The sequence below is a fragment of the Chrysochloris asiatica genome, unplaced genomic scaffold (genome assembly GCF_000296735.1).
Source record: "Chrysochloris asiatica unplaced genomic scaffold, ChrAsi1.0 scaffold00313, whole genome shotgun sequence".
Classification (NCBI taxonomy): domain Eukaryota; kingdom Metazoa; phylum Chordata; class Mammalia; order Afrosoricida; family Chrysochloridae; genus Chrysochloris; species Chrysochloris asiatica.
The window spans coordinates 1,121,738-1,138,358 of NW_006408831.1; the positions used below are offsets into that span (position 1 = coordinate 1,121,738).

A 16,621-nucleotide genomic window follows, 5' to 3' on the forward strand; every position below is an offset into this window, starting at 1 on the left:
AATATATAAAATTATCATTTCTTGAATAATCTCAAATGGTCTACTCATAAAATGCTAAAGAATACTCAAGTTAAAACTTTTAAAACTGGTTTTTATTTTTTAAAAGTTACGTATCAGCTTGCAGTTGACTTAATAAAATGAAGAAGAGTTGTGGGTTTTGGTTTTCACTTTCTCCTTCTCTTACTGTTTAGAGAAGATAAGAAAACAGTTTCAAAATGTTTTCAAGCAGGAGGCATGATATCTCCTGCTTTTGAAATTTGTTTTAATTTATACATAAAGTTGTGTTGTTATTTTTTTAGTTCTAAACTTCACAAAGATAAACAAATCATAATTTTAAAATACAAAAAAACAAAATTAGCCTCCTTTCAACAGTGCTCAGGAGTTGGTAATGAGACCAAGAATCACTACAAAATGGGGTCTACCCCCAAAAAAGCTACCAGGCTAACTTTCAACAAAATCTCACCCTAGAGAAATAGACCCAATATTAGACAAGTTGAGAAGGATTCATAAGGTAAGGAAAAACTCTCTGAGCCAATTTTTTCATTATTTGCAAATTGATAATAAGGTACATAAAGAATTTAGTGTAGGTCTGACACAGTTTAAGTGCTCAGCTTTTGTTATCTTTCCAGTTGCTCAATGGAGAATGGATTAGAGAAATGCAAGTATAGGGAAGTCAGTTAAAAGACTATTAAACATTAGATGGGAGTCTCAGGTACTAATTGCTTGATTTCTAATAGTATCTCTGGAGACTTAGATATTCCTAATCACATACATACAAATATCTGTTGTAATTAACTTGTTATGAGGAACACTGGGATGCTATACACATAGTTAAGAGGGTTCAGTCCCTAGAGAAGGACATTTTGCTAAAACAGAGTCAGGAGAAAAGAGAAAGACACTCAGTCTGATGAGTTGACACAATGGCTGCAACAATGAGCTCAAACCTGGCGGTGGTCGTGAGTATGTTGCAGGACCAGATACCAGATACTGTTGTTGTACATAGAGTCACTATGGGTCGGAGCTGACTTGATGGTAACTAACAACAATAAAAAGCATAGAAAAAATACAAAATTTCCAAAATAAATTTTATAAATAAAAAGGGCATAGGAAGAAAGCAGGAAATTAAGATGGCTTACTCTATGAAGTCTTAGTGCAGTGCTATAGGATAAGCACTGGATTGCTAACCACAAGGTTGCACCAGTAGCTGCTCCTCAGAAACCCGATACAGGGTTACTATGAATCAGAACTGACTTGAAAGCACTTAGCAACTAGCAACAACTCTCTGGAGAACTTATGAAAAACCTTGTACTAAAATTACTTAATGTAATATAAATCTGTATCTTTAAATGTTATTTATATTAATTTTGTTGTTGTTTAATATATATACAACAAAGCACCCACCGATTCAACAGTGTCTACATGTACAGTTCAGTGACATTGATGACATCCTTAGAGTTCTGCAACAATTCTCACCCTCTTTTTCCTCTTCATCAACATAAACTCTCTGCCCTTTCTAATCTTCCAAGTTGCTATTATCAATTTATCCCATAGAGACAGATCTTCAACGACCACAATGCTCAAGGCAGGCATTCTTTATTGGTTAAACTAAACGACTGTTTTGTTCCAAGAAGACTTCAGGAGATATTTTTGGTTTGCGTTTAAAAATCATTTCAGGGTAATTGCTTCAGGGGTTCATGCAGCCTTCACGTCTCCAGAAAATCTAGGGTCCATGAGAATTTCAAATTATCTGCTGCATTTTCTCCTTTTTGATCAGGATTCTTCTACAAATATTCAGTAATGTTGGCCGGGCACTATGCAGTTCTTCTGGTCTCATGGCAAAGACGGCAGTTGTCAATATAGGCAAATAAGCCACACATCCTATATCATCCATCTATTCCTTCCTCTCCTTTTTTTGGTCCAGGCTTAATAAGTATTTTTTAAAAGATGACATTGTAGATAATAGAAAATAAATTGTTTTATACTCAAAAGTAGATCATTTTAATTTAAAATTATTCGGCATTTCTGATTACGTTAAAGGCTTATTCCCATAAAACGCTCAAAGGCAATGTTTTTGTTAGGTGCTGTCGAGTAGGTTCTTACTCATAATGATCCTACTTACAACCTAACAAAGCACTACCAGTCGTTTCTGTGTTTCAGCCCATTGTTGCAGTCACCATGTCAATCCATCTTGTTGAGGATTTTCTTCTTTTTCCCTAACTCTCTGCTTTACCACTTTACCAAGCATGATGTCCTTCTCCAGGGACTGGTCCCTCCCGTTGGTATATTTAAAGTATGTGACACAAAGTTTCGCCAGCTTCATTCCTAAGGAACATTCTGGCTGTACTGCTTCCAAGACAGATTTGCTCATTCTTCTGGGAATCCATGGTATATTCAACATTCTTCACCAGCGCCATAATTCAAATGCATCAGCTCTTCAGATTTCTTTATTCAGTGTTCAGCTTTCTCATGCATATGAGGAGATTGAAAGTATCATGGCATACCTTCCTTCTCAAGGTGACATCTTCACTTTGAACACTTCAAAGAGGACTTTTGTAGCAGATTTTCCCATCATTTGACTCTATAACTGCTACTGTGGATCCAAGTAAAACGGAATCCCTGACAACTTCAATCTTTTCACTATTTATCATGATGATGCTTATTAGTCCAGTTGTGGAGACTTCTGTTTTCTTTCTGTTGAGGTATAATCCATTCTGAAAGCTGTAGTCTTTGATCTTCATCAATAAGGTGCTTCAAGTCCTCTTCACATTCATCAAGCAATTTTATGTCACTTGCATATTGCAGATTATTGTTAATAATTGTCTTAGTTATCTAGTGCTACATAACAGAAATAAGGAGCTCTGGTAGCGTAGTGATTATGGATCCTGCTGTAAACCTCAAGGTCAGCAGTTCGAAACTACTAGCTGTTCCGCAGGAGAAAGATGAGGTTTTCTGCTCCCGTAAAGATTTACAGCCTCGGAAACCCTGTACAGGGTCACTATGAGTGGGAACCGACTCCGCAGCACATAACCACCACTCACTGTTTAGGAAGCTACAAATTCAAATTCAGAGTACTAGATCTAGGGGAAGGCGCTCTCTCTCTGTGAGTTGTGGGGGGGAATCCTTGTCTCCTTTCAACATCTGTGAGCTTGGCATCCCTTGGAGACTTCCATATATCTTGGCATCAGTCTTCCTCCAGGTCTAGGAAGTTCCCAGTGCAGGAACTCTGGGACCAAAGATGCACTCCTCTGCACTCCTCTCCTAACTCTTCTTTCTTGGTGGTCGTTGTTGTTGTTAAGTGCCATTGAGTCAGTTCCGACCCAAAGTGACCCTGTATAGGATTTCTGAGGAGCAACTGGTAAGCTTGAACCACTGACTTTCAGTTAAAACGGCTTGGCAGTCTGGCTCATTAACCCACAGCTCCACACCAGGACTCCCCCTAATGTCTCCTTACTTGTTTAATCTCTTTTACATCTCAGAAGAGATTGACTAAAGATATAACCTAATCCTGTAGACTGCATCCTGTCTCAGAATACAGATTGAGTAACTATGGTGAAAGGGTGCACACCTTTCCTGATTTTAAACCATGCAGTATCTGCTTGTTCTGTTTGAATGATTGTTTCTTGGTCTACGTACAGGTTCACATGAGCACAGTTAAATATTCTGAAATTCCTTTCTTCACAATATATCCATAATTTGTTATAACCCACAAGTCAACACCAGTCAGTGCATAGTCAATAAAACACAGGTAAGCATCTTTCTAGTATTCTCTGTTTTAAGCCACAATCCATCTGAAATCAGCAATGATATCTCTCATCCCACATCCTCTTCTCAATCTGACTTGAATTTCTAACAGTTTCCTATCCATGTACAGCTGTAACTTTTGAAAAATTGACTTCTGCATAGTTTTACTTGTATGTGATAATCATGATATTGTTCATTACTTTCAGCATTCTGTTGGGTCACCTTTCTTTGGAATAGGCACGTATATGGATCTCTTCCAATTGGTTGTCCAGATAAGAGCTAGCTTCCAAATTTCATGTGAGCGCCTACAGCATTACATCCATTTATTGACATATCTCAATAAGTATTCTGCCAATTCCAGAAATCTTGCTTTTGCTAATGACTTCAGTGCAGCTTGAATTTCTTCCTTCAGTGTTACTGTTCTTGATCACATTCTACTACCTCCTGAAATGATTGAATGTACATCAGTTCTTTTTGGTACAATGATTCTGTATATTCCTTCTTTTTTTTTTTTTTAACTTTTATCACCTAAGGGGCAGCTTTGGCATAGATATTTCCAGCCCTCTACCTACTGTCTGCCTCTTCCAATCCCTAGTCTGATTAGTTAATATAAGACATCTCTGCTGGTCAGGAGACTAAAACTTTATACTGGGACATATGTTTAGGCTGGCTTTTCCAGTTGTTTGTAGTTGCCATAGTAATGGACAAAACAGAAGTACTATCTTCAGATGACTGTCAAGGCACAGTGTGTGGTGTCCTGATGTCTTTCTATGTCACTGGAACATTTATGGCTGAGTCCCTAGAAGGGTGAGCTTGAAGATGAGGCAGTGTTGGGGACAGACAGAATTCACATAGATGCAGGCAACAGCTTTACCTCCAAACAGTGGAACTCACCAAACCATGAATCTTGTTTTCCTAGCGTGTATAATGGATGATAATGATACTCATGCACCTCTGACAGCAAAAGTGTCAAAGTCAGAGTGTATTTGGAAGTGGGCTTGTGGTCTACTTCTCCAGCCAGTATAACAAGAGCAGAAATTTGCTCACAAGAGCTTTTTAGGGCACACCCCTTCCTTGTATCTACTCTTGATTCTTCCCTCACTGTTCCAAGTTTAGCCCATAGAATCCTTCAGTATTGCAATTTGAGGCTTGAATTTTCTTTTTTTCAGTTCTTTCAGCTTCAGAAATGCTAAACAATTATGCCTGTTTTATCCAGTTTGTTACCCCGGAACTTAGAAAAATTTTTTACATATAATGTATGCCCAAAAATGTTTATCAAACTGATATGAACTAAATGCCTGTGGAAATATTCTGACTTTGGTTGCAGACTACTCTGCCTATAGAGGAACTGATCAAGTCTTTTTAAAAATTGAGAACAAGTGAAAGCAAATTTAATCTATACATATTGTTGTTGTAGTTGTGGTTAAGTGCTCTCAAGTCAGTTCTGACTCATAGAGAACCTGTATGAGTCCTTCCAAGGAGCGACTGGTGAATTTGAACCACCACCTTGGTGGTTCAAACCGACCTTCTGGTCCAGTGCATTATCCTACAGCACCACACCCTATACATATTATTCATTATTTAAATACTTTAAAGCATATTTACCTTTACAGCACTTATAGCTGTGTCAAGGGTTGAAACTTCATGGTCTTTGTGGGTGCCAAATATCTTGTCTATAGCAGAAATTGGGCTTTTGCATGTGTAACAATACGAGTCAATCTGGGACTTTTTCGGTTCCCTCTGCGCCTTCTCAGTTGCTAACTCGGATGATAATTGATCTTGTTCTGTCCTCTCTCTGCCTAACTCTTTCTGTTCAGCCGACATACTTTGTTGCACCTCCTTCACAAATTCATTTTCATTGATATGTTCAGTGGATTGCTTTCCTGGAGAGAACACCTCTTTAAGTGTGGAGTCGGGACATGGTTCTTCTGATAAAATGTCTTGAGTGACCACTTCATAATCCAGAGTTTCAGCAAATTCATAGTCATCTTGAACAGGAATATTGTGCCGCCTATCTTCCTGTGGCTCAGGTGAGACCAGCTTAGGTTCTTCTTGCACTATTTCTTGAACACAAGTTGCACCAGATGCAAAATCTTCCTCTGGGAAGGACACTTGTACCGGGACATTCAGATTGAGCTCTGGAGCTGCATTTCCTGCTTCGTTACCCTCACCACTAGTTTCATCCACTTTCTCCAGGACATTGTGGGTATCTTCAAATGGAACTGCATAGCTTATCTTCTGAGTAACCACCCTGACTTCTTCAGTGATGGGGGCTTTCCTCTTAGCTTCTACATTATCAAGTATCTCCACATGGCTGACTGATTCTCCTTCCTTGCAAACAGTTCTCTGTTCCTCTTCCATACTTCTCTCCTCCAAATTTGTTCCAAACCTCCCCCAAATTTCCCCTTCTGCAACTACCAGCTGGTATGAATCATCCTTACCAACTGGCTTTTCTTCCAGACCTTGGCCTTGGTCTTTTTGAGTTAGAGATGTGTCATGAAGAATGTCATCTTTGAGTATGTACTTCTCAAAATATATTCCTGTTCCATCATCAGTGTCAGAATTTCTACTTGGAAATGATGCCTCAGAATTCACACTGTCATCATCAGAAACTATCTCCCCTTCTTTCTTTTCCTCTCCAACTGCTTCTTCATACAGATCCTTGTATAAAAATGCAAGCGCAGGTGCCTCCTCCAAGTGTTCTGGATTAATGAGTTTGTCAGTGGTAGGAAATATCTGAGTTCGTGACAAAACTCCTTCCTCTGCATCAAATAATGGCATCCCCGGTGACTTTGAACTTGCATCTCTGTTTATGCCCTTTGGAGCATCTCTGTCAAATTTTTGGATAACCAAAGATTTTGGGGTCTCTGAGTGAGATAATTTGCCATGGTCCTTTTCTGGTCCATAAAAACTTTCATCCAATTTCACCAAGTCATTTTCATGTTCTAGGGCACTTTCCTCTAAACTTTCTTGGAAAGAGATTGTTTCATCTGAAACTTCCTTTGAGAATTCCTCTTCAAAATGTAATTTCAGTGGAGACTTCTGTTTTTCTGGATCTGGAGAGATGTTATAATCAATCAAAGTGTATTTTTCAAAATAATCCTCTTCACTGGAAATTGTGGGCTGATTAAAAGCTATGTCACTATTTCCTGAATCTATGACTATTTCCTCTCTTGTTGTAAGAGTTTCCGTTGGTTTATTTTCATTCAATAACTTGTTCTTTAATGTTTCATGGCAAGCAACCGTCTCACTGTCATCGTGAAATGGCGTGGTTTTAAGTGAGGCTTTCTCTTCCAAATATTCTAACTTATCTTGCATTTGTTCACTTTCCTCCTGATCAACCGAAGAAATAAATGCAGGAGCATGAATATTCAATATCTCACAACCTTCGGAAATGATATTGAAGGCACTCTTTTGATCTTCTGAAAGTCCAACTGGCTTACTAGTCACTGTCAATTCATCATCAGACTCCTTGGCTATTTCTTTAGTAAGAACAGTTGAATCAGTATTACTTGTTGATGCATTCATTATAAATTGAGTGTAGTTGCTGCTTTCTGAAGAGCATGGCTCATTGACGTGGATATCTTCCTCCGTCTCCAAATGATGCTCCGAAACAGATACAGATTCTTTAGGCATATCAGATGTATGAATTTTAGATGAAAATGGAAACGATTGTGTTTCATCCAAAGAATGACCTAAAGAGATATCTGGCTCATCAAGCACAGACCTGGTTGCGTTCACAAAAGAAGGCTGAATTTCCTGCTGCGTTTTTTCTTCAGAAACTATATGTGACCACCTTTCTCTTTCTTCTCCTTTCTTCTCCTCAGAACCAACAGTAATTCTGGATCTTTCTTTGTGGTCTTCACTTTGACAGACTTGCAGCATAGCAGCAGCTTCTGCGTCATCTAATTTAATAGGTCTAGATTCATGTATAACATGTGCCTTTTGTATTTCATTATTATCTTTAAGCTCTAATGGGGCCAGAGTTTTTTGTTTTTCTGCCAGAACTTTCTTTTCTGCCAAGGAATATGATCTGGTTTCCAAGTTATCTTTGTCTTCAGTTGGGCTAACAGACCTGAATTTTACTTCTTCTTCAGAAATGTTCAAGGAAGTAGGTTTCGACATTTCTTTCTTTTGTCTGTCTTCACCAAGGTCAATTAAACTTCCTTTTGATTCGTCCACTGGCAAAATCATTGGCATTGGTGTCTCTGATTCCTTCATGATATTTTTACTTGTGAAGCTGGATGAAACAGAACTTGGCTGTTGTGGCACCTGGTCTACTGCATCAGATGAAAAGAGTGATTTTTCTTTTTGATCACTTCTTGGCTTTTCCTTAATAATAGAAATATTCCATGTAGAAGGAGGAGCAATTGCTGGCTTCTGGGTTCTTTTACTATCAGCGATGTGAACAGGAACTACATGTTTGGCTTCTCTTAGAACTGATTTCTCACCCATGAAGGGCTGCATTCCAAGATGTTCCTTGCCATCAGCAGAAGTAAGTACTGCGTTTATGTCCATTTCTTCGGAATATTCTAGGGTGTCTTTCTTTTCATAATCCTTACCAGATGCCTCAGTGTTGGAATTTAGCTGTTGTACGTCTTCTACATTTGATAAAAATTTGGGCTTTTCTTTAAAGTCTTTTCCGTCACTAAGTTTCACTACAGAAACTCTAGACTCTTCAGCAACTTGAAGTTTTGCCTCTGGTAATGGATGACTAGCAAGTGTCTCAGTTGTATTCAAATCGGCAGGGGTGTCTAGAATAGAACCTTTAGGCTCTATCACAGGTCCTGCTTTTTCTGAAGATTGACTTGGCTGTGCTTCTAAATCTTCTTTTTTGGTAACTTGGTTATCTGAAGTGCTTGATCCAAAAAACAAATTGGACATCCATGATTTCAAAGAGAAAATTCCTTTTTTTCCCTTTTCTTCAGAAAGGACCGGCTCAACTGCCTTAGGCTCTTCAGGCAGCCTTTGTGTTACCTCAGGTGACTCTTGGGGCTGAGGTGCCCCATCAGCTTGGACTGAGGAGAGGGGTTTGCTTTGTGTGGGCATTTTCACTTCAGGGGTAGCATTATCTACAACCTGTGATTTTACCATTTCTGATTTTTCTAATGGCTTCTCTCCAGGTAAAAGAGGTGTGGTCCTTTGTGTTTCGTTCTTGTTACTTGGGGGAGACTTTGTTTCTGCTGCTAGGACATGGGCTGCTTTGGTGGAAGAGGGAATAATTTCTGACTTGATTGGTTGCACTGACGGGCCTGAAAGTGGTTTCTGGAGGATTTCTTCCGAAGGTAATTTGATTTCTTCTGGGCTGTCTTCTTTGTCTGGCCTAGAAAATTCTGGGCTTGCTTTGTCCAATAACAAACTTTCACTCTCCACAAGAGACTGGATCTGCTTTCCCTCTGCTATGTTTTTGTCTACATTTCCAGCTGGAATTACAGATTTTGGTTCTTGGGTCAGTTTTATTTCTTCAAAAGAGTAAGGTTTAGCTGGTAGTGTCTCTGCATTACCACTGGAACTCTCTAGAGTAGATGCTGGTTCTTGTGGCAGAACCTGCTTTCTGATTTCGTATGTATGTTCTTTATCTGAGAGAGTAACCTTAAGCTGCCCTGTCATCAGATCACTGCTGCCAGAGGAACCCAGCTGCACAGATCCCGGGATTCTTTCTTCATGATGACTAGCCAAATCTCTTTCTGGCTTTTCCAGCATCCAATTTTCATCATTTGGAGAAATAAGAGGCCCTTTCATTTTTGTTTCTTTAACATCTGTCAACTCAGTTGCCACAAATGACTTTGATTCTTCCAAAGGCAATTTTTCTTTCACATAGGAAAGTTGTTTACTACCCAGATCCTGTTTATTTGCAAAAGAGCTGCTTACATCAGGTAAATTGATGGATTTATCTGGATAAAGCATTTTTTCAGGCTTCTTTTGTTCCAAAAGATCAGAAGAGGGGATCTTTGATGGTTCTATTATATTCTGGGATACATGAGATGAATCTGGTTGGCTGGTTTCTTTATTTAATTCGTCTAAAATGTTTCCAGTCACTTGAAACTTCACATTTTCTGTTGTTGGTAATAGGCCTATTTCTTGTTTTTCTTCTTTTTTAAAGTTGATTGAATGGTTCGACTCCTCTGATAATCCTTTTGAAGAAATGGTATACGGCTGAACTTCTTCTAAATTTTCTCCTTCAACCAGAGGAGTATATGTTTCTTTTAACCCTAAGCTAATTCCCTTAGGAGAGAAAGGTTCAATTTCTTGGTCCTGAGGTTCCTCTCTAAAGCACGATGAAACCTGTGAAATTTCAGGTTTTGTAGTAGATGTTGGTACTAAGTCTTCTGGCACTAAAATTTCCAGCTTGGGAGAAGAACATAGTTCCTCATTTTTGACTTTTGGAACTGTCTGTTTGGGTGCAGGTGACATGTTTTGTAATGAAGGGAACTCTGTTTCTGTTCTCATTTCACCCTCTAGTTTGGGTGAAAGCAAAAGTTCAGGTCCTGGCACCTCTGAGGAAGACACAGAGTTTGTGTGTGATGAAATAAAACCTTCAGAGTTGAGGACTGCAGAAAATGAAAGGTCTTGTTCCTTTTCTACTCTCGCTTCCTTAGATACATCTGACTGCACCGATGAAGATGTTTGGGTAATTGTCAACCCTGGTTTAATTTCTTCTGTTTCTACCCTGGATAAAATAGAGTGCTCTGAAATAGAGGATGCACTTGAAGGTGAATCAGGTTTGATTTGCTTCTCTGTTTCTGACCAACATTTGGATGCAGTAGTTCCAATGGGAGAAGAAGCACCTATAACTGCTACTTTTTCATCTTCTTTAGGAATTGAATGTTTGTCTATAGAGGCTACAAGTGGTGGCATGCCAATTCCTACCTCACTCTCTACTACTTTTGTTAAGACCGGATGTTCCACAGGGGTGGGAAGTGGTGAATCTGGTGGGATTTCTCCTTTTGATAATTTGGTTAAACTTGACTCATGCTTAATTACAGATGTGGTTGTAAAAGAACTGGATTCAACTTCCCTCTTTATTTCTTCGGAGCAAACTGAAAACGATAGTGCAGGTGGACTATATTCAACTTCCTTTTCCTCTCCTGATGACTGTGGAACTCTAGGTGTAACTCTTATTTTCAAATCATGTTTAACTTCTGTTTTCACTGCTGATGAAACCTCAGGTCCAGATAAAGATGCTTCCTTCAAAGGTGACTCTGGTTTTATTACTTCAGGCTCATTGTTTGACAACACTCTCTGCTCCAGTTCAGATGTCACATTTGGAGCTAAATTGGGCTTGACGTCCTTCTTTGGCTCATCTACCATGTCAGGCACAACTGAATATTTCATTCCAGACTCTGGAACAGTTGAAGGCTGAGGCTCCATTTTTTGATCCCGTGATACATGTGCTGTGATTGCTTGAGAACCAGGCACAGTTTCTTCCTTCCTCACTTTTGGCAAAGCCATCTGTTCATTTACAGTTTTTGGAGAGGATGATGCTTTGGGCTCCTGTTCTTTCTTAATTGCATGGACTGAATCTGGTGATATTGAGTACTGAGATTCAGGCAAAATAGGTTCATCTTCTTCCTTTACCATGGATGATTTTGCAGGTAATGAAACAGGTGGTGTAGTTACTGATGAACTTATTTTAACCTCGCCCTCCATTGACTCATTGGTTCTATATGGTGGAGCCAAGTCTTCAGACTCAGGCACAAAAGCTGTTTGAAGTTTCTGACTCTGTGCCAAAATCAGATATTCAGATACAGATTTTGAGGCTGTTTGAGCATCTAGCTTAATTTCTGGCTCCTCTGGTTTATTCAAATCTTCAAATGTAGACATCAGAGGAGAAGGTGCATCTTTTTGATTCTGTGACAAAATGAGATGCTCAGGTACAGGTGTGGAAGCTGTTGATCCAACTTCCTCCTCATCTGTTTCTGGAAAACAAGAAGATCCTGAGGCAGACATTGTAGTTAACAGCAAGTCCAGCTCAACTTCACTTTCCTTTGTCTCTTGGACTCTGTATGGTGGGATTGAAAATTGTAATGCTGAGTCTGGAGAAAAAAGTTCAGCTTCTTCAGTGTCTTCATCTGACAAAATGGTATGATCTGATGGTGATGTTAAATATATTGGAGAATCACGCTCAAATTCTCTTTTCTCAGCTTCCTGAGTTGAATAAGGTGGAAATGAGAATTCTGATGCAAACGCAGAATCTGGAGAAAACAGTCCAATGTCTTCTTGCTCTTCTTCTGGTAAGTTCACAGGTGAGGAGGTGCCTTTTAGATTTAAAGGGGATCTGTGTACCATTTCTTCCTTTTGTGACTCCTGTGTTGCATGTGGCAATACTGAAAATTCAGAAGCGGAGATGGAAGAGGGTGTGTACTGCTCCATTTCTACTGTCTCCTCTTCTGATAGGACCACATGTTCAGATGGAGTAGGTGAAAATGGTGGAGACTGGCCTTCAGACATTGTTTCCATTGTATGTGGTGGGAGAGAATTTTCAGATAGAGGAGCTACATCTGGGAAATATGGTACAAAGTCTTTATTCTCTTCTTCTGTCAGAATCACCTGTTCAGAAACACTTTTTGACTTGAGTTGGGCTATATCATCCATTAATTTCTTTTGAACTTCCTGTGTTTCATTTGGTGGAACTGCATATTTGGAAGTCATTGTTGGATCTGACGTGAAATGCTTACCTCCTGTGTCTTCTATTTCTGGCAGGACCGCCTGTTCGGATGTAGCAGTTGAAAGTGGTGGTGATTGGCCTTCAGGAGTCTGACTTGGGGAATTTGGAAGAGAGTGTTCAGGTACAGAGGATACATCTGGGAAATATGATCCAATGTCTTCCTTCTCTTCTTCTGACAGAATCATGTGCTCAGAAAAACCTTCTGATTCTAATGGGACGTTATGGTCAGTTGTTTTCTTCTGTGACTCTTTCAGTGCATGTGGTGGAATTGAATAGTCAGGAGAAGATATGGAATCAGGCATATAACATTCACTTTCTGAGGCTTCTTCTCCTGACAGGACCATCTGTTCAGATATAGCGATTGAAGACAGTGGGGACTGACATTCGGAAGTCTCCTCAGTTGTGGGTGATATGAGAGAGTGCTCAGACACAGAGACCTCAGCTGGGGAAGAAGGCTCGAAGTCCTCATTTTCTTCCTCTGAGAAAACTGTATGTTCAGATATACCTTTTACAATGGATGGAGAAAGTGGCTCAATTTCTTTCTTTTCTAGTTCATGGTTTAAATCCTGTGGAACTGAATACTCTGATGCAAAGGCAGAGTCAGTAGAAATAGATCCAGTTTCCTCTCTTTCTTCCTCAGAGAACACTACCTGTTCAGGTATTGCTGGTGTCACTAATGGTAGAAAGGGTTCCTCATTTTCCTCCTCCACTTCAGATAATGGTAGAAAAGGTTCCTTGTTTTCCTCCTTCACTTCAGAGCCCAAATGTGCTGGGAAGGACTTCTCAGAAACTAATGGACTTTCTGGGTGGTCAAGTCTTATGGTCTCTTCTTCTACAAAATTAGAATCTTTGGGTTCAGGAGTAGTAGTCATTGGTAGGGGAGTTTCTATATCTTCTTTCTCTGGTTCTGCCAACACTGGTGTAGAGTCAGTAGAAATAGATCCAGTTTCCTCTCTTTCTTCCTCAGAGAACACTACCTGTTCAGGTGTTGCTGGTGTCACTAATGGTAGAAAAGGTTCCTTATTTTCCTCCTCCACTTCAGAGCCCAAATGTGCTGGGAAGGATTTCTCAGGACTTTCTGGGTGGTCGAGTTCTATGGTCTCTTCTACAAAATCAGAATCTTCGGGTTCAGAAGTAGCAGTCATTGGTAAGGAAGTTTCTATTTCCTCTTTCTCTGGTTCTGCCAACACTGGTAGTTCAGGAAGATAACTGGATGGCTCAGGTATATTTTCTTCCATATTTTCTTTGACACCGTCATGAGGAGGGATCAGTTGTTCAGAGACTGGTTCTGCCCTTTCTAACGAAGTCAAGTCTAGTTGTTCTTTTTCTGTACCAAAACTGTCATGAATGGATGTTGCCAGACCTGGTGAAACTGTCTCCAAAGAGTCCTTCTCAGCCTCCACTGAAATGGAATGCTCAGCAGAATATACATCTTCTTTCATTCCTTCATCAATTAAAGATGGTGAGACAGAAGTATCATTCTCAGAAATTGTTGTTCCTTGTGAATCAGGCTCAAAATCTTCCTTTGCTGTTTCCAATAAAACAGCTGTTGATGTATCAGGCATAAGAGATGAAGACTCTATTTCATGGGTTTTTATTTCATCACCTGGCTGTTGTGGCATTGACTGAGAAGAAGTGAACTGGATTTCTCCAGTTCTCTCTTCTTGGTTTGTTGTGTCATTACTTGAATAAGAGGACACGGTGTGCTTGGCTGCAGATGCTACATTGAGGGGCGAATCAACATGAATTTTCTTTTGATCTTCATGACTGATCAATGAGGTTAAGGATTTTGATCCTTTGGAGAGTACATTTCTCCAGGGTGGAGCAAGATCTTTTTCTTTATCCTCATTTTTGCTTTCAGTCACTGATTTACTTGTTTTGGAAGCTATATTAGAATCCACATTGCCTAAATCTGGCTCTAGACTAATAGACGCTTCTTTCCCTTTCCTATAATGTATTTCTTTAATTACATAACCCTTTGGCAGTGTTCCATAAAATTGTAGAGGAACTAATTCTTCTTTAACCGAATTAAACATCTTAATTTTATATTCAACAGTTCCTATGTAGACAGGCCTTAACACTAGCGGCTTGTGTTCTTTGTATATTGCTCCAGTAATAGGAGGTGTATTTGAAGTCGTTTTCTTTTTTCTCATTTTATCATAAATGCCAATAGATGACTTCTCTTTCTCAGATTTGAGTGGTTGGTTTTCTGAAATTAAAGGAGTGTCTTTTTGGTTTGCTGGAACATCTTCTTGGGATTCTAAAGAATGTCTCTTTTTGTTGCCTTTCCGACGCAATGATGGCGAGTCATGTTTTGTCTTACGTGGTTTCTTCCGAGACTTTTTAACTTCATCCACAATAAATGAAACATTCCCTGGAGGAGAATTCACAGTTGACCCTTCCAGACTACAAACACCAGATGTCTGACTTTCTTCTGAGGCCCAGGGAGTGGAAGATCTACTTGAATTGGTCTCCCAGGTTATGCCACTATCTTCCCGTTGAACAGTCACCATGGAAAAAGAGGGGTCAGACACGATGCATTCCTGCTTGATCTTTCCCTCTTCATCCTGGTCTGATAACCTGTAGTAAATAATAACAATAGTAAGTAAATGGTGGGGCACTGTAGTATAAACACTGCACTGCTAATCACAAGGTGAGCAGTTCAAACCCACCAGTCAATCCTCAGAAACCCTACACAGGGTTGCTATGAGTCAGAACTGACTTAATGGCACTTAACAACGATATCACATTGTGAACAAGTATTGGGTTGATGTGAGATTAAAATACAGAGATCAATATTGCTATCCAAATCAAAAATAAAGAATTGATTCAAATACAAGATATCAAATACAATCATATGCCCCAGGCAGGAATGAGTCAATGCCCACTCACCTCCCGCCCCCAAATCAAGAAGCTTAAGCTCAGTTCACTACCTTTCCTTTTCAAGACTGTGGTGCTGGTCTCCCTGTGGCTCACCCAGTCACTGAGGTGCCCTCACTTTCTAGTCACCAGGGCCTTCCTAATGACTCTTCTATTCTCACTCTGCTGCCACTGTCACCACTTCGACTTAGCTATTAATCACTTCAGCCCGAGGTTTTTGACAATTGTTTCCTACATGATGACATTTACCTTCTACCCACATATGCCTTGGAGTCCTGGTGTGGCACTGTAGGATAAGCAATGGCCTACCAACCACAAGGTCAGCACTTCAAACCCAACAGTCGCTCCTCAGAAACCCTATACAGTGTTACTATATGAGTCAGAATCAACTCAACGGCACCTACCAACAACAACAATAACGCCTATGCCTTTAGCGTATCCTATCTTTCCAGTCTAGCCTTACTAAAAGGTTCCATCATGGGCCTGCCCTGCTCAAAAACCTCAGTAAATTCTTCATACCCACAGGGGAAAAAAATGTTCAAATTCCTTAACGATCTGCTCCTTATCTGTGGCCTTATTTCCATGTACCCATCTATATGTTACCTGTATATAATAAAATTCTAACTATACAACTAACTGTCCAATGAATATTTCATTAGAACATTGAGTCAGGACCATAAAGGGAAACCCATCAATAAATGTATGTTGTTGCTGTTAAATGCCGTTTAGTTGGTTCCAACTCATGGCGACCCTGTATAAGATTTCCAGGGAGCAGCTGGTGAGCTTGAATTACAGACCTTGCAGTCAAGCACATTAACCCACAAGGCCACACCAGAACTCCCAGTGAATGTAGACAGACTACAAGGACCACAAAGAAATGTCAACCTTCTGAGATTTACCTTCACCTATAAAACATGGAGTCCTGGTGTGGCGCTGTGGGTTAATGTGCTGGACTGCCAAGTTGGTTTGAACCACAAGGTTGATGGTTCAAGCTCACCAGCCGCTCCTCAAAAACCCTATATTGGTTGCTATGGGGCGGAACCCGACTCAACAGCACTTAACAACAACAACATAAAGCATGGATAATATAATACACCTCATGGAATTGTAGAGATTAAATTGCTGCTGTTGTTGTTATGTGCTGTTGAGTCGATTCTGACTCATAGAGAACCTGTATAGGGTTTCTGAATGGGTTTCAACTGCCAACCTTGCAGTTAGTCCAGTGCAGTATCTAGCATGTAGTATGTATTCATTAAACAATACTTTTACTCAGACCTACCATACAATTGGAAGGAGCTCTGGTAGCGTAGTGGTTACGAATCGGGCTGCGAA

General features: G+C 39.8%; 1 protein-coding gene across 1 annotated transcript in view; it reads right to left on the reverse strand.

The window, feature by feature from the left end:
* CMYA5 (cardiomyopathy associated 5) overlaps window positions 1-16,621 on the reverse strand; it is a 130,193-nt gene that overhangs the window by 71,235 nt on the left and 42,337 nt on the right. The window contains exons 2-3 of the mRNA XM_006875182.1: window positions 13,605-14,989; window positions 5,347-13,331 (exon numbers count right to left, since the gene is read on the reverse strand). Coding sequence (XP_006875244.1) covers window positions 5,347-13,331; window positions 13,605-14,989 — 9,370 coding nt within the window. The remainder of the gene's footprint in view (window positions 1-5,346; window positions 13,332-13,604; window positions 14,990-16,621) is intronic.